The 18,521-nt window shown below is 47.8% G+C and overlaps 1 protein-coding gene across 4 annotated transcripts; it reads left to right on the top strand.

Annotated features, from left to right (window-relative positions):
• Positions 1 to 2,467: 2,467 nt before the first annotated feature.
• Positions 2,468 to 12,324, top strand: tmdd1 (transmembrane and death domain 1). Of its 4 annotated transcripts, none has more exons than XM_081704902.1 (8): positions 2,468 to 2,550; positions 3,315 to 4,175; positions 4,652 to 4,799; positions 5,214 to 5,473; positions 7,509 to 7,688; positions 8,107 to 8,226; positions 10,772 to 10,927; positions 11,977 to 12,324. In XM_081704902.1, the coding sequence occupies exons 4-8, from the start codon at positions 5,257 to 5,259 to the stop codon at positions 12,300 to 12,302; spliced, it is 999 nt and encodes a 332-aa protein (XP_081561028.1). In that variant the 5' UTR covers positions 2,468 to 2,550; positions 3,315 to 4,175; positions 4,652 to 4,799; positions 5,214 to 5,256; the 3' UTR covers positions 12,303 to 12,324. The 4 variants fall into 4 exon arrangements, with proteins under 4 accessions (XP_081561028.1, XP_081561029.1, XP_081561031.1 ...); XM_081704903.1 differs by having other exon boundaries at positions 4,652 to 4,805; XM_081704905.1 differs by lacking the exon at positions 8,107 to 8,226.
• The last annotated feature ends 6,197 nt before the right edge of the window (positions 12,325 to 18,521 follow it).

The following is an 18,521-nucleotide window of genomic DNA, read 5'->3' as shown; positions in this document are numbered from 1 at the left end:
TGTGACAAACCGCACGTTTTCTGGTGGGTGCCCTGGACCCAGGCAGCCTGATGGAGGTCTCAGCACCAACCACCACCATCTCCTCTCCGCTGTCCTCCTTCTGCATCTGAACCCATTCGAGAGAGTATGTCTTTCTTCAGTTAATCGTGATACAACATGTAAAGAAAGAATAGTACCTCCGGGAAGTAAGTGAAAGTTCCTCGGATTGATTAGCCCATGTATATCTGAAATCCGCACACACTGATTCTGTAATCAAAGATCCCTCAGCCTTTCTTGGGCGGGGGGTACGCTAGCCATCTAGATAGCATCACTCCCAATTCTTTTCCAATAAAAAGTAACCTTCCACTCCGCGTCTGACCTTCGGCTCAGCTCCCCTGCACGGTACAGAGAGCCATTCTCGGACAGCGTGATTCCCGTACCGGTGATGGATGGGATTTCGTGCCAGTGATGGATGCTGGCAATTCGGAAATTGTGGATTAGCGCTTGGCAACTGAGAGTATGATTTATGTGGTTGGCTGTTGGGTTCAGGTGGGACAGCTATGAGCTAGGACTTGGCGAACGCAGCAGGCAGAGAGACAATAGGGGAATGCAGAGCTTCAGCCATGACCCCATGACCCTCGCTTCTCCAACAGGATGGGCACCTCAAACAACCCCCAGGAGTGTGTGTTTGCTGGGCATCGAGATGCAGGTGTGGATGGCCGTGACTGTTTGGACAGGTGAGGCCAAACAGTGGGTTGTTTTGATTGAGGTAGCCCCTAACTTCTTAAAGAAGCAACGTGCAGGGCGTCGTGTTGCTGTAAATTTAATAAGGGCACACGGCTTCAGAATACTTGACATTGTTTACAACTGGCCAGTTCCTGGGTGGGATTCAAACAGCACTGCAGTGATTTTATAGTGTCCCTGCTTAGAACTTTCGAGGAATTTTAAAAATGTTCCTTGCTTGCGATCCTGAAAAGGTGGTCATGTGTTTGTGGAAGGGTCCTTAAGAGCACACGCACACACAAATCCCACACAAACACACACACCCACACCCACAAGCACTCACTGTGATGGGCGGGGCCTTGGCTGTGTCAGATCTAATCTCTGACTACAGCCACCAGAGACATCCTGGGGCCTCTGACATACCCCCACACCACATATGCCTCCTACAAAGGGTGGGAGTGACTATTGCACCCCTCACAATTCTCCCCTGAAGTCCCCTCTACTCTCCTGGGAAAACTATTTATGACAAAACTATAATCACTTGTAATAGGCTGAACATTAGTATTAATTGACTTCTCTGTCCCCAGGACCAAGGCATGCAGCATGGATTATCAGCCCAACCTCAAAAAGCAAAGTGGCCTAACTGGCAGTCTCATATCTCACGAACCGCTCTGCGTAGGACGCCGTATGTGTGGAATCAGCAGTCCCTGCGTTGTCTAGAGCTGAGAGTCGTCAGTTACTGCCCAAAGCTCCTTCAAAGGAGATAACAGGGTGCTGGCCATCCACCGGCGCCAGGCCTTCAGTTTCCAGGCAGCCAGAGAGTCCTTCGCCAGTAAATAAGCACACATAACTCAGACTTATTGACTCCGCTTCAATAAAATCATATGAGGCAAAGATAGCTTTGAAATAAGCACGCTTGCTCTGAAGACAACCAGCTGCTAAGGGGGCTATAGATCTCAGCAATTCCAAAAAAGCTGCAAACCGACTCACCCCCCCCCCCCCCAAGCAACCACCCCCTCCTGTTTTCCTGACAGCCCATTGTCTTCTCCTTCGATTCAGCCCTGCTGAAATCCACAGTTGGGTTGGGTTACGCCGCGCCTGTTCAGACTTGAGCCCTAAGTGAAATGGCTCCGTTTTTATCTGCAGTCGCAGCATTGCAGACTTTTTCATGTTCCAATGCAGGGAGGAATCTGCTGCCAAAAAAAAAAAAAAAAACCACTCCAAATGAGTGAACATAAGAAATGGCAGATTCAGAATCTGACAAAGCAATAAACGCGACTGATTTCGGATGAAATGCTGATGGAAACTGAGGAAAAGAAGATGTGTAGGTGTTTGGTCTTGGCAAACATTCGGTATTCATCATCTGAATGGCTCTCACATGCATTATGCATAGACCCGTATTCTTTATTCACTGGCAAATTACTACACATCGTGGACAAGCCAAACGCCTAGAAACATAAGCACAAGCACCTGGATTCACATATCAAATGGTTGTGAAGCAGTAGGTGAGTCAATAAACACTTGCACTGTACAAGTCATGTCAAACTCAAAACCCTCCGTTTGTGTGAACGTGTTCGGTTTTGCAGTTTGACGTGCGACAGAGGTGCTCTGCCCCACGTAGACCCTGGATACAGCAGCACGGAGCCCTGGGTGTGGCTGCCCTTTAGGACGGCGAGGGGAGCGGTTTACCTTGCATCGCTGCTTCCTATTGGTCCGAGCTTAGAAGCAAAACAGCAATACCTGAGTCAGGTAGGCAAATAAAGGCAGACAGCAGAGAGAGGTGCGTGCAGCAGCTCACAGCGGGACATGGGGAATGCTGTACCCAGCCTCGTCTTACTTTTTACGAAGGTTTGTTGCCTTTTTTTGGGGGCGGGGGACTAGATGTGTTTGACCGAATGTCTCTGTAGTTGAATTGTGTCTGTCGTAAGTGTGGATCTAACACGGTACATGAGGTGAGTGTCGAATCTTTTCCAAGGTGCATACATCTGCAGAGTGTGTTGAGTGTGTGAATGGTAATGGGTATTGTTTGGGAGGGTTTCTGGAACCACATTCGACTGACCAACACAGTTAGTGATTATGGTTCGTTTAAGCACAGTTCCAAAGTCAGATGATCAATTTCTCAAAAGGTTATTTAAGACGAACTACTGTGGCAACAATTAATTAATGTGAATGTCAGACAAATTTATAAAAAAACACATTTGTGTGACATGAAGGGGGGTCAGATTAATACCATCAAAAGCATGGCGAAATGCATCTTTCAGGGTTCATGCAGCTGTTTTGTGTGTGTGCTCGAGCTGGTTCGTGCGTGTGTGTGTTAATGTGGCAGTAGTGAGGCAGAGGTGTTGAGTTACGCTTTAGCGGGGCCGCAAACCTTTGTACTGCTGCTAGTGTTCAGACACTGACGCCTCCGTGGCCCAGAGGCATGGCGCGCACGGCAGGCCTGGGCTTGCTGTAGGGAGAGGCCATGTTACACAGTACATTCTCCACTCCACTCGCTCCCACGTCGACCAGCGCGGCTGCTGCCCAAACTCGTCAGGACAGGCGGTCACATCCCTGAACAGGAGAGCGCGCCGCGTCCTGGACGCTCACCGGTTCTGTTTTTGTTTTCACAGGCCTCCCCTCCCCCACGGAACGAGCCGAACCTTCTCGAGATGCCGTTACAGGACAGTCTGTGGACTCTATCCTTCATTCCACCGGAGTCTGTGTCTCTAACCAATCAGATTTCAGTGGTGTGAAGTGTAGGAGACACGGGATGGTCACGTCACGCCCACGGAAGGCGCCCATCCAGTACGGGACAGGCCGGCGGAGAAGAATGAGGGCATTTAGCTGCAAGTCCGGCCGATTTCATCGCCGCCCCGCAGGAGAAAGGGCTCCACAGTTTCTGCGGTAGAGGCCGAGTCTCGCGTTCTCACCGTCCTCTCAACACCTCCCCTGTTACAGCCTACGCCATCCCTTTGTCTGCTGAGTTCTGGCGGCCACTGGGCGAGTCCATTAGCGAGTCTGCGCCGGCGCATGGCAAACAGTGAGAGTGTGTGCCCCCCCCCTGCACCCTGTGGCCTCTATCACAGTGCAGACACGCCTTAAGTCCATCACTTCTAAACATCCATGTAAAGCAATTTCCTTTTGCTTGGGTCCCCTAACCCCCGGCCCTGGTCCCAAATGCCAGACTGGTCTTTTTTTTCCATTTGCTGTTATAGAGAAGCACAGACGGGTCGCGCGCGCATGCACACACACACACACACACACTCACACACACACACACACACACACACACACTCACACTCTCTCTCTCTCACACACACACACACACACACACACACACACTTACTTCCAGATAAAGTTCTTCCACTGAACTAAAAGTGTTACGCCTCGGACTGCCTTCCAGACGTATTTATGCAATACTGTTTCTGTTTTTGCTCCACAGCCACACTAATAAACTCCTTTACAACGACCGTGATTCTGCCCATGTGCATGTACGTCATTGTGTTTGCATGTGTCTGTTCATTGTACAGTATGTAACGGTCTCACTTTCACCGCAATCATCTTACTCTCATTTTTGTATCTACCGCACCCCACGTTGGTCTTAACCCGTATTCGGCCCCGCACGCGTGCCCGTGTGGGTCTGAGGTCTGCCACAGCTCAGGAGCGCATTCCGCCCTCCGTTCTAATGCAGCAGAAAAAAAAAAAAAAAAAAAAAAACATTTTCAAAGTCAAAAGCAGTGGATTTTCAACAAAAAAAAACCCCCGGGCCTCCAGAGAGCTTTAGAGTTCAATAACGTCCGCATTAGTGCGAGGAGAAGGCAGAGGTGAGAACGGTGGGAGGTTTGTTTAGCTTCGCTCAATTGATTCCCCGTGTGGACAGCACGGTCAATTGTTCTCCAAAAATGAAAAACAGAAAGAAAAACAAATGCAAAGCAGTAGATTTTTTATTTTTATTTTTTTTGCTCAGATTTCTGCTGGTGGCCGGATTTCGGAGGGACAAAGAAACTCTCCTGACCATGACATCATCACACCACGGCCAGAGGAACCGCTACACAAAGAGCATCTGTTCCAGAGCTGAAAATATGACCACAACAATACACCACATGTGGACAAGGGTACCAGTGAGGCATATTCCGCTCTGAAATGGATTTTCTGTTTTTCAATATATCACACCAGCGGTGTTGGTACACTTCTCTTTCTGCTTTGAGTTGGCACGCACGTTGTGGGTTTTTAGTTCTATGAGAAAAATCATATTTTGGACTCGTGGTGGAAGTATGACTGTAATGAAAACCGGGTCTTTGTTACACGTGCATCACTAGTGATTCTCCAGTATGCACAAATACGTCTGGAAGGCAGTCCAAATAATTCTGTCATTGTGGAAATATTTATTACCAAAAAAAAAGAAAAAAAAAGGAACAATATAGTTCAGAAAGCAATAGAGGAAGATGGAAATTATTATATCATACTATTACAAAATGTTGAAAGTAAAAGAACAACAACAACTTTCTTTCTGGTGTATGTCCGAACAGCGATGTAATAGAGCTCCTGTGCTAAATCACCGGCATCGCGAGAATGCTGTCTCGCGCCGAGTTCCAGGCCACTGCGGCTACTCGACCAATGCAACCCGCCCGGACCCGCCGCGGGGCGCACGGTGCCCAACCCGCCCGGACCCGCCGCGGGGCGCACGGTGGTGTGCTCCGAGGCCAGCCCTTCTCCACTTTAATGTCAGGCCTTCGCGTCCTCCTCTGCCTCCTGCTGCTCGCTCGGCCCGGCCTCTGCGCCGACGCAGGTGAGACATACCGGCTCCGCACAGCTGTAAGACGCCACGACAGCTTTGGCAGGACGGGGCGGGCTTAGCGAACGGAAGCGGGACGTGGGAGTCGCGCTTGACGTGGGATATTGACGCTGGGAAAATGATTTGGGCGGTGAGGGAAGGGAGCGGCGCGTCTTTCTCGTCCCGTACCCGATAACTCCCATCTGTCTGTCGCGGTGCGCTCACAGCTGTTCCGACGTTTCCAGAGGATGGCATCAGTTTTAGTCACAAGTGGCAACAGTTGTCATAACGACCGTATAAAGAGAGCCTAGTTAAACGGTGTGCGTGGTGTTCACTCGGCGCACTTACAAAGAAAAACCCCCATTTCTCAAAACTTTGCTTGGCGTCTGCACCACGGAGCTCTACGTAGCAAGGACGTGAACCTTGGTGTTTTTTTTTTTTTTTAAACAACAACAACTTTGGGCGTCTGACGTAACGGAGCAGGTGACGGAATGAGCAAACGTTTCATTATCGCCGTAGCCTGTTTTCACATGCTGCCGTTGGCTCGGTTAGGAGTAAAGCAGTGTAAGAGGTCAGATCCGGTTCTCACGTACGGTGCCTGAGCTGAGAATGCTTAAGACACTGGTGCAGTCTCATCGACGCTAAAAGCCCTGATTTTAAGCCACACAAAAAGGCTCCTGTTTGATTCATTCTCCCAGAGTATAACCACTTGCAGTATTTAGGAAAGGATATTCAGACCAGAGAACAGAAGTCGTTTTTAATTTTGGTCTTTTAACACCGATACAAACAGACTAGCATATAGAGCGTGGACTTTCTGAGACCATGTGTGTTCAGGTACAACAGCGATCTGTTAAACCGATCAAATGCAAAGAATTTGTTTTTGACATGCATGTGACACGCTAAAATAATATCGATACATGCAAAGCAACTGCCAGCTCACACGAGGATGACCAATAGGTGACAGGAAGCAGAAAGCCTGGGCTGCCCAGCCTCAGATCAGACATCTGTCCAGCCAACCCTACTCTGACCAACTGCCTCACCTCAGCAGAGAGGTGTAATCTTTTCTTAGGTGGCATGAGAAATCTTGTGCTGAACACAAGGTCTAAAGAGTCGTGCTTTTCCGAGAGAATTGGTGTGCTAGGAAACTTTGACGTGTTTTTGGCAAAGTCATGTATTTCATATGACAGACTGGGTACATCCTAATTTTAGAGCCTGACAGTGCTGTCTGATAATGTAAGAAAAAAACGTCTATCAGACTGACAGCGTTAGCCAGCAGGGAGCACCTGCCTAACCAGCCGTGCAAACGCAGATGTTGCGTGCTGAACGCGGTGGAAGACGCGTGTCTGCACGTGCCTCTACTGTTACCGGCAAGCTCGGGGGTGTTAAGCCCTCGTGGTGTCCTCACGGAGCTTAACCTCCCTCCAAGTCTTTCACCAGAGCTTTTTCCTGTTCGTGTTAGGCTGACATGAGAGCTGACATGCAGCTAGTTTGATTGCTGCTGGATTTCCCTGAAGGGCCTGTATCAGAATCTTTAGATGGCATTTTTAACTCTAATCTGCTATTTCTAAATATATGGCCTTTCATATACGTATGGTAACTATTAGGCTATTAGAATATTCATCCCATGGTACAGTGAACAGTACACACCCTGAAACAAATCTCTTGACAGTCTGAATGTAGATGATGGTAAAAAATAAGCACAAGGTGAAAAGAATTTTTCATTGTCACTAAATAATTTTTTTATTAAATAACTACTGTGATGCTAAAATATTAAAACAGTGCAGTAGCTGCAAGACAGCGTCATTTCACAACGTAACCAGCAAGGCCTGTCGGGTGATGTCTGGTTGTTGTGATCCAATCATTGCATTTTCAAGGATTAATGTTCATGCTGTTATTATGAATATGATGTTGTTTTCCATAAAAGCACTGTCAAGAAACACACACACACACACACACACACACACGCTATGACATAGTTCTGTCCGCGCCAGAGCCCCAAGGCCCATGGTGCATGCAGCTACATCTCACTGCTACCTTTCTCCACCTCCAGTGTCTGAGGACGTGGGGGTACACCAGCTACAGCGGCTGGTAGAGCTGCTGACGGTGCATGAGTGTGAGGTGCTCCTCCTGACCATCTCCCGCCCCGAGGAGAACGTCTTCAAACAGCTCGATCGCTTGTCTGCAGAGAACAACCAGCTGGGGTTGCCACCTCGCACACGAAGGAGCTTAGGTACCGCAATTCTACTCTGCCTGGACGGACCAGAACATACGCTCAGGTGGCTCAAGATAAAACTGCGTCTAGTGTTCGACGAGGAGCCGCGTCAGGCTCTCAGAGTCGGGTTCACCTGAGCGTTTAATTTCATGCATGTGCAAATTTTTGGAAGGACATCAGAGTGTACTGGCTCAGGTCACTACCAGTGAAAGTCTTTGGTTCCTTAATCAGAAACATTCCACAGTGTAATTTTGTCAATGACCCAGTCACATTAAGGCAACAGGCAGGAGGAAATTGCTTAATTGTGTGAGAGAGAGCCATGTGAAGATTAGCTCTTCTTACTGCCAGCGCTTAATGTGTTCAGCTGGTCTGGGATTAGCTAGAGAATCATAGTGTGTGTGTGTGTGTGTGTGTGTGTTGGGGGGGGTGGGGTCAGATAAGGAGACCCACTGTCATCCAGCTCTGACAGACTGGCTTCAGGCTCATAGCGCGGAGACGCACTATGACAGACTGTCTCGCGCTCTGCAACAGATCGGAAGGACTGACATTGCCATAGGTCAGGCACTCACACACACACACACACACACACACACAGACAGACAGTGGAACACTTTAACAGATGAGTTGATCAGCTTATAGTATATTCAATACACACATACACAATATACATTCAGTAGGGTTCAGATGTGTAGTGGAGTACAGTACAGTTTACTTTAAAAATTGTAGGTGAAGCATAATTGTGAATGAATTTCAATTGAATTCATCGTCAGGTAGATTGCTGTCGTACTATATAAAGTATTGACCTGTTTCATGATCACAGAGTGAAAGTTTTAGGCATGGCCTCTTATCAGCCCTGCACTGTCAATGTGCACACAGAGTGCCAACTCTTCACTTTCACAAGAAAGATGTAAGCACACACCTTGACATGCATGAAATCATTTTTAGCACTAAACCTCCTGGAAATGTTAAAATACTGGACAACTGTTGGCTGATAATGATCTATTATTTAAACCATCAGCATTTATGCACAGAGGTGCAGAGAAATCTTGGTATTACATCTGTCATGTCTGCGTTGGTCATTTTCCAGCTAATAAGAAAGTGTAAACATCGCTGGTTACGGTTACTTGCGTAACCTCTAAATGTGAACGCTTCTGCCAATATTATGCCATCTGTCCAAGTCACGCATTTGTGCATGCCTGGTCTTTTGATGCTCACATACAATGATATACTGCAAAACTAATGCAAATGAATGAGTTCCAAATGAACCAGTTCCAAATCTGACATCCAACAGCTCATGTTGGCGTGACTTTGTCTTCAGAAAACAAGCAAACAAACAAACAGGAAAAGTAGTCCCTTCTTCAGACTCGGAAAGTTTTCTTTTGTTATCCGCAATGATTAATGAACGCCGCGTGGATTAGTGGAATTACGGAATCCGCCAGAGCGTCGCGTTATTTCGGCAGGCCTCCGCAGCGGCGTATTTTACACGGTGCCACTTTCTGGCAGCCGACGCAGTCCAGCGCACGGGCAGCTCCACAGCCGAGTGGCGTCGGATATGAGAAGGTGTAAATGAGCTGACACGGATTCACTATCCTCCATCTGTTCCTTTCATCATTCCCCTGTATGAGGAAGAAAGAGAGGATAAGATGGATGTAAAGAAGGGAGGAGGGGTGGTGACAAGATAGAAAAGGCGAGGAATATCCTTCCGTCAAAGCCGTGCGTGGCGGGGAATGGAAGTGATTCCTCCGCGGATAGCGACACTCATGCGAGATGCTCGGTTCAACAATACCCCGAGCTTTAATCGCCAGACTGCCAAGAGGCTGTAGTGTGAGAGTAACATGAGTAGAGTGAGAGTAGAGTGAGTGTGGCGTGAGTGTAGCGTAAGAGTAGAGTGAGGTTAGCATGAGAAGAGTGAGTGTAGAGTGAGTGTAGCATGAGAGTAGAGTGAGTGTAGAGTGAGTAGAGCGAGAGTAGAGTGAGAATAGAGTGAGAGTAGAGTGAGTGTAGCATGAGAAGAGTGAGTGTAGCGTGAGAGTAGAGTGAGGTTAGCATGAGAAGAGTGAGTGTAGAGTGAGTGTAGCATGAGAGTAGAGAGTGTAGAGTGAGTAGAGCGAGAGTAGAGTGAGAATAGAGTGAGAGTAGAGTGAGTGTAGCATGAGAAGAGTGAGTGTAGCGTGAGAGTAGAGTGTAGCGTGAGAGTAGAGTGAGTAGAGCGAGAGTAGAGTGAGTGTAGCATGAGAGTAGCGTGAGTGTAGCGTGAGAATAGAGCGAAAGTAGAGTGAGAGTAGAGTGAGTGTAGCATGAGTGTAGCATGAGAGTAGCGTGAGAGTAGAGTGAGAGTAGAGTGAGAGTAGAGTGAGTGTAGCATGAGAGTAGCGTGAGTGTAGCGTGAGAGTAGAGCAAGTGTAGTGTGAGCGTAGAGTGAGTGTAGCGTGAGGAGTGAGTGTAGCATGAGAGTAGCGTGAGAGTAGAGTGAGTGTAGAGCAAGTGTAGCATGAGAGTAGCGTGAGTGTAGCGTGAGAGTAGAGTGAGAGTAGAGTGAGTGTAGAGCAAGTGTAGTGTGAGCGTAGAGTGAGTGTAGCGTGAGAAGAGTGAGTGTAGCATGAGAGTAGCGTGAGAGTAGAGTGAGTGCAGAGCAAGTGTAGCATGAGAGTAGCGTGGGTGTAGCGTGAGAGTAGAGTGAGAGTAGAGTGAGTGTAGAGCAAGTGTAGTGTGAGTGTAGAGTGAGTGTAGCATGAGTGCAGTGCAAGTGTAGTGTGAGTGTGGCTGCACCCCGGGTTAAATCACCCCCTCCTGCCACATTCAAGGGCCCTGCTGCACACTGGCAGCCGTTTCCAGCCTGTTCGTATGCACCGCTGTTATGTGTTTGACTTCTTTATGTACTTCAGGAGTCCCGTGGTTGCATGTACGAGTATAAAATAAATGATCGGGGCAAATGTCTGCCGCGGCAGCACAGAGCTCTGAGCGCGAGCACTGCAGTGTCTTTAATTATGTCAAGGAACGAAAACACAAATACTTCTCCTTGTTTCGTAACAGGCACAGTAGTGCCAGACTGTGGCAGAGGCGCTAAGCGCGTTCGTTCGTCCGTGTTGTTGACCTCACAGAGCTGGGTAAGAACATCAACCAGGACAAAGTGCTGAGTCTGTACCGCCACGTAGACGCCTACGACAAATTCGTCAATGACGCGGCCTCCCGCCTGACCCGATCTCCGCCAGAGGAGGATCGGCACACGGAGACCGCACAGCGCTCCGCGAGGAAAGGTGAGGAACAGGAACGTAAACGCAGGTGCATCAGGGACGGTTACAGTGCGTTCCTCAGAGCGCTGCCGTGGCTCGCCTGCCAGTTACCGGAGGTGAGATGGAACGTACACGAGCGCGTGCACACACACGCACGTGAGAGGACGCTCATCGGCAGACGCGGGCTCTGCAGACTCATGTCCTCGTGGCTGTGCCAGTCTTCGTAGATGGCTGCAAAATCTGACTTCCTTGATGCGTCCGTGAATCACGAACGCCGATAGAGTGATTTGTTAAAATAATTAAAGCCCTCGTTTGATTAAAAAAAGTGTCAAAAACATAAAAAATCAGTGAAACAATAAAAGTGTCCCTACAGTGCACAACTTTTCTGTTAAAAATGTGTCGCTCGTACTAGTACTAAACTAGTAATCATCATGAGAGATTGAACTGACTTTCATGTCATGAACTCATTTGTGACTGTATATTTCTCTTGTCTTTTGCACCTATTGCCAGTGAGCTATTCTGTACCAACTTGCTACTTAATTAGCTCATCAACGTCCCAAAAACAAGCGCGGTGGGGGAGCACCCTGCTCACAACTGAGTTTAGCGACTATGCAAAAAAAAGATCTTAGCAGAGTTCCCAGCTGATCTGTAATAACTGTCAAAGAAATTGTGTTTTCGGTGTATAAGTGTGAATTAAAGAATGAAATTAACCGCCATGCAGATTTATTGGATGTTTTGTTCATGCGAAGGTAATTTGTTCAAAAGAGCACTTTAATGTTGAAGACACTTGAATTCTTCAGCAAGCATTAAAATTTTCCTTTTCATCCTGACGTTTGGCAAAGTTTACTAAAGATTAGGTTAGAATACAACACAGTCAGTGTAAAGCCTCTCAAATGAAGCCGCTGTTTGTATATGTGCTCTGTAAAGGCTAACTCAGAAATCAGGCTCCTAAGAGGTCATGGACGACTGAAATGATATAATCTCTACAGCAATAGCCCAAACTGTATTTTTCCTTGTGATTGTTTCCCTTCATTTGCATGACCATAAAATTGTGTTGTTGTTGACTCTGACAGTGAGAGGCTTGGCCTGGAACGATTTGGATCTCGTGGTGAAGAGGCACCCAGTGGCCCCTTATGAGCGCCGCGTGCTGGATGGGGCGTGGCCTCTGCTCTATGGGCTCCTGCTCGGAGTGGGTGGAGCTTTTGTTGTAGGCGTGCTCATCCTGCTCGTCACCACGCATGTTTCACAGCGTGACCGGCGGGAGCCGCCGCTCCTCTACACTCGTGCCAAGGCCGGGTCTCGGCAACACCGCCGACGCAACGCTTCCTCGGCGGAAAAGGTTCCGTCGCAACCGAGAGACCCCCGGTCGGAAGCTGCAAACCTTAGTTTGTTATTTTAAGGATGCACAATAAACGTTTTCCAAAAATTAGAATTTGTCTGGATTCGGTAGACATTAACAATGGTTTGCTTTCTTTGAACTCTGTTGCAATTATATTTCGTGGTGCCTGTTTACACCTCACACTACCATGTGTTTCGGATTTCACTTGACTGCATGAACAGCCAGGTGTAAACAGCCAGGTGTTGACCACAGGCATAAACAGTATGTGTTTTCGATATCCGCATACAATTAAATGTAAACAGGACTACCTCTGCCAAGTGCTAAGAGCACTCATACTTTATCACAAAGTGAATCAGAAGTTCTGTTGTTGTGCAAGAAGATATTCTGTATCAGTGCAACCAGACAATTCTGTTTCACCAGTTCTGACCTCTGAGCTCGTGTGACCCAAGGCGTGAACACAGCTATTGTGTTGCATCTTACTTATAAATCCTCCAGGCAAGAAGTGTTTAGAACGCTTGGACTGATCCTGAATCAGCATCCTGAATGGAAATGTAATTAGCAATGAAACGTTGAATAAAAATAAGAAACTGAGTTCAAAATGCTACAAATTTTCTAAAAATCAATCAAGTTTTTCCAAATCTGAAGACGTTTGGCCGAGTTTGTACAGGTTTAGTGGGATACGAGCAGGGGAGTTCTCGTTCACAGAGCAGCTTTCTAAAGAGTCCCACAGCGACGCTTTAGCCATTACCACGCGTTCGTAATGACATATCAGCATTAGGCACCTGCTGAACCAGAGTGCCACGGCGCTGTTTCTCCTCAGGACACGCGTCACCGCGACATGGCCCGTGGTGCAGGGCGTCCCGTTTCGGCGTCGCGCGTGTGCCGTCCTCGCTTGGAGTTAAACCACAGTTCTCCAGCCGGGCTCCCCATACCTCGGGTATACCGGTAACCCCTGTGAGGAGATCCACAGGGTTGATAACTATGACAATAGCAGCAGTCCACGTGACCAGTTCCAGCTCCCCAGACCTCGACAGCCCACGTGAGGAAGACTCCTGACGAAGAGACAAGTCTTACCGGAGACATTTTAAACCTCTATATCAGATCACATGAATCACACGAGTGTTTAATGCGGTGTAGCACAGGCAAATGGAGTGTGTAAGCGTGATATACCTTTATGGGTTCACATTTCGGTGGATGGCTTACATTCCTTCTCACTCCCTCTCTCTCTCTCACTCTCTCTCTCTCCCTCTCTCTCTCTCTCTGCACTTTCTATTTCTTCTGTAATTGAACTAATTACTTCATTATACAAATCTAGCCTAATGTGCTCCAGGAACCAGACAGAACGGATTAATAGTGGTGCTAAGCAGCAATTAGAGGCAATTAGTTCATAAATCAACATCTAAACAAATTACAGCGTGGCGGGAGGGTGGAGTGGAGCGTTTCCCCGCACGGGCAGGCCGCGAGGACATGGACCGAAGTACGGTCGCCTCAGCATCTGGTGCCTGCCACACGGACCACCTCCGCCCCGCACGTCCGTGCGCACGTCCTGATCCTCCAAGGAATACATCAAAGATCTCCCTCCTGATAAGAGGAGAAAGGATGAGATGGGATGAGATGATCTCCGGATGAACGTGACTGTTAACCCTGTCCGGGCATGACACACTGGCGATGAGATGCCCACGCCATTATGATTCCAACCGATTTATATAAAGTAATGAATAAAGCAGTGATGCGATACTCCACCTACAGCCTGCGCGAACTTAAATATCCAACAGGAATCTCTCTTGTCAGGTAATTCCACAGTTCCCGACGTCTTTCGGTCCCCTCCATGGCTGTCCATGAATAGAAGAAAATGTGTAGTTATGGAGACCTTGAATTGTCATTATCACTGAGGCAAATGATTATTCGTCTTTAAATGTGACAATTTCATTTCGTTCCAGACTTAATGACAGCAAGGCAGAGAATCAACTGGAACGTCAGAAAGATCCAGAAAACTCAGAAGCCCAGTTCTAGCCCACTTCTAGTGGCTCAGGCTGGTCTTATTTTACCGCTGGGCCCTGCTGCACAGATCCTTCTCCAGTTGGATAAATAAACAATATCAGAAATACTAGGATGCTGGAGCGTGTCTGTGGCATCGCTGGGTGTTGGTTCAGCCCTCATCTTTGCTCTGGTCCAGAGTCACTGGCGCTCTGGCCAGATCCTGGAATATTTGAAGTACCTCGTCCAAGGCTGTTAGCTTTGCCAGGTTGGTCCTGTGAGTGTGCCAGAGCGTTTGCTTCCGAGGCTTCTGAGATTGGGAGGCTGGTTGTGATAAGAGCTCCGCAGCGGTAAGGAGAGGGTGCTCCGACACCACGCCGAGGCACCATGCCACGGAAAACCTCTGTCATTCGCACAACACCACGCTTCTTACGGACTAGCGCGCGTGTTCCGTGACGTTCCGAAGGGTTTTTAGGCATTAAAGATGGGGGGGGGGGGTTGTTAGAGACAGAACCGCCTGCCTCGTCTCTGTTTTCTCCAGAGGGAGTGTGCTCCATGCACTGTCGAACTGTGGGGGACGTGATTACATTCGGCATACAGCAGACGAACAATGGGCATCCTGCCGTCTGAGAGTTGGGCACAAGCTCATCTGTACATCCTTGGCCCCTCATGCCTCATGGTTGTTTAACAGGCCAAAGATCGGACACCCCCCCTCTCACCCCCGTTAGCTCAGCTTCCGCCGGGGCCTGGCCGCCTTTTTGCCGACTCCGTGCGCCATCAGGAATAAAGACACGGATGGATGGCGGGATTCGAGTTCAGCCTCGCGTACGGGAACCGGCCTTGGTGTGCTAGAATGCTCTGCGGCCTCCAGGGGGTGCTTTGCTTCGTTGCTTCTCTCTGAGGCAGGTGGGGTACACACACATACACACACACACACTACCATTCATGCCACTCCCTTAACATGCATGGATAACAGGCTGTGAAGATCACATCTGGGGCTCATTTGAGCCCACACTTGCTTAAATCGCCTGCATCTTGGGCTGCGCTGAACTCTCGTGCTCAACCCTCTCTCTCTCCTTCTCCCTCTCTCCCTCTCTCTCTCTCTCTCTCTGTCTCTCTCTCTCTCTATCTATCTCTCTCTCTCCCTCTCTCCCCCTCTCCCTTTCTCTCCGGTGGTTTCTTTTTTGTGGGAAATGAGACACTTCATCAAAGTTTTCTGTGTTCGATAGAGAAACATCAAGACTCAGTGCCAAAACCACAGTGCCATCCTGTGGTGGCAGCTGAATACTGAAAACGCCTCCAGGACGGTCACCTTCATATCAGCGGCCATGAAAGCACGTGGACGCTTTGGTTGCCTGGAACTGTACACATCACCTCATAAGGATCCATTACAGTTCACCTATCAAGCCAATAGGTAACAGGTAAAATATACAACAGTATATTAGGCAACTGAACATGAAAATCTGTGTGAGTAACACGAGTTCTCAAGGCTTTGGGGGCGCGTCCTCTCACGCCTCTTGTTTCTCACAAATGGGTTTAGTAGTCAGGGCAGCTAAGGTGGTATTTTCATTATTCTCATACATGTCAATGATAGCTCCATTATGCTACACATTTTGGACAATAGTCTTAGCAACAGGATGCGGTTTGTGCTGTAATGTGGTGTGAAGATAACAATCTCTTCCTCAACACCTCAAAAAACAAAACAACTCATTGTAAGACTTGCAAATTAGAAAAATCACAGATCCTATTAGAATGGATAATCAGCCATCATGGACTCATTTAAATTTCTTCGAACATAAAATGCATGAGCGGTTGATTAAACTGGGATTTGAAGACTAGTAACATCAGCAGGTAGTTGGAGGCAGATCTCTTGCCTCAGACGACTAGACTAAAAACGGAGCAGAAGTGAAGTGAAGCAAACTGCTATCGAGTAATTACTGCCGTGGATTCTCGGACAAAGAGGACCGTGAATACAGGGTTTAAGAGGACCGTGAGTTTAAGAGGACCATGAATACAGGGTTTAAGAGGACCGTGAGTTTAAGAGGACCGTGAATACAGGGTTTAAGAGGACCGTGAATACAGGGTTTAAGAGGACCGTGAGTTTAAGAGGACCATGAATACAGGGTTTAAGAGGACCGTGAATACAGGGTTTAAGAGGACCGTGAGTTTAAGAGGACAGGACCATGAATACAGGGTTTAAGAGGACCGTGAATACAGGGTTTAAGAGGACCGTGAGTTTAAGAGGACCATGAATACAGGGTTTAAGAGGACCGTGAATACAGGGTTTAAGAGGACCGTGAATACAGGGTTTAAGAGGACCATGAATCTAGGGTTTAAGAAGACCATGAATATAGGGTTTAAGAGGACCGTGAATACAGGGTTTAAGAGTACCGTGAATACAGGGTTTAAGAGGACCGTGAATACAGGGTTTAAGAGGACCGTGAGTTTAAGAGGACCATGAATACAGGGTTTAAGAGGACCGTGAATACAGGGTTTAAGAGGACCGTGAGTTTAAGAGGACCATGAATACAGGGTTTAAGAGGACTGTGAGTTTAAGAGGACCATGAATACAGGGTTTAAGAGGACCGTGAATACAGGGTTTAGGAGGACCGTGAATACAGGGTTTAAGAGGACCGTGAATACAGGGTTTAAGAGGACCGTGAATACAGGGTTTAAGAGGTGATTAATCATCTGGAACAGCACCAATTCCAAACCCTTCCTTTGGCAGATGTTACACACTCTTAAATCCCCCCCGGACCCCCGGACCCCTGCGGTCATCAGAGGGCCCCGTGTGAATTGTCATTGACAGACAAAGTAAATCCACACTGAGAGACACGGCGATAAAAGGCAGAGAAGATACCTGCTGTGCATAAACGAAATCCATTCTAATAAGATCAATACATTAATCGATTCATTTAAAAAAAAATTTAAAAAAGACACCCATAAATCCGATACCCTGGGCCAACTTTGCGGCTCCGCCCTCTCTCCGCCCACCCTCCGACTCCGTCGCACCTCCGTCAATTACCTTCACTGTGATTACAGGCAGGCGCCAGGTTTCGAGTGCTATTGCCGAATGCACAAGGGAGCGTGTGAGGTGGCTGAGCGTCTGGGCTGCTTAATGAAACTGACAGCGCGCTCCGTATGGCTCCAGGTGGCGGCCATGTGTCTGTCTGAGATAGATGAGCGCAACAGGGACGCAGAGACCGATGCCAACTCAGGACCAGGCCGCCCGATGCCCATTGGCGTCACCACGGCAACACAGAGCCAATAGTAAAACTATTTTACATAAGGGGCTACAGTTCAGGAGTGTGTTCTTTGTCTAGAGGCTTCGAAGTCAATCAAGCATGCTGAAAAATATGTGCACAAACATGCACGCACGCACACACAGATATGTACACAAACACACACACACACCACACTGCTAAAATCGTTGAAAAATAAATAAATACATGTTTTGGATCAATGCTATTAAAAAAATCATCGAACTACATAATAAGGCTCTTAATACATATTGCACATGTACATGTGCTAGAATTCTGCCTAGTGTGCACTGACCTCTTTGTATAGGTGTAATGAGGTCTCGGGGGAAGGGGGAAACCACGGTGTAGTGTTGGCGCTGTCTACTCCAATCTCTGGCTGACTACTTAGCACCGCAACAGGAGTCATCTGTAACAATTAGAAGAAGCTCTCTGTTCGATCTGACTTACTGGAACACACCCTGTCAATCCTTCTAATCGGCTAAAAGCTAAGCAGGACTAACTCAAAACATCAGAAGACGCTGATGTCTTACTGGGTCAAAGGTCGGCCCGTTAGCACTGCCCCTTTGACATCATTTGAACATGAAACGATTTGCTATCATTGAACAATTATGCGCAGGTCGTTTCCGAATTGATTGAAAAGGGTTTTAAAACACAGACAACTTTGAAACAATATACATTCTTAAAACCGGACGTAATGTAATGTAGTGTAAGTAGTCCTCAGTGATCAATATCGCACTGATTCTGATGTAGGCCCGCACTGCACAGCCCTGGGATGCAAACCATAGCTGAGTGCTTTTTCTGATTTCCTTTCTTGGCACAAACCGGAAAACAAATTGAATCATACGTTGCATGAAACATGGCCCAGTGGCTTAATTGGACATTAAGTAATTAACCATCCCCAGCAGAAGTGTCCTCTGTGATTTTATGCTTAAATTAATCAACTGGGCAGTTCTTGAAACATTTGCAATTGCCATTGGACCAGCAGACTGAGACAATGGACAACATTAATTAATATTAGCCATCAGTGGCCAGCAGTGCGCCC

The sequence above is a fragment of the Electrophorus electricus genome, chromosome 21 (assembly GCF_041902795.1).
Source record: "Electrophorus electricus isolate QZ-2024a chromosome 21, ASM4190279v1, whole genome shotgun sequence".
Taxonomy (NCBI): domain Eukaryota; kingdom Metazoa; phylum Chordata; class Actinopteri; order Gymnotiformes; family Gymnotidae; genus Electrophorus; species Electrophorus electricus.
The sequence above is the reverse complement of the archived record's forward strand: the minus strand, read 5'-3'. Positions and strand labels throughout refer to the sequence as shown.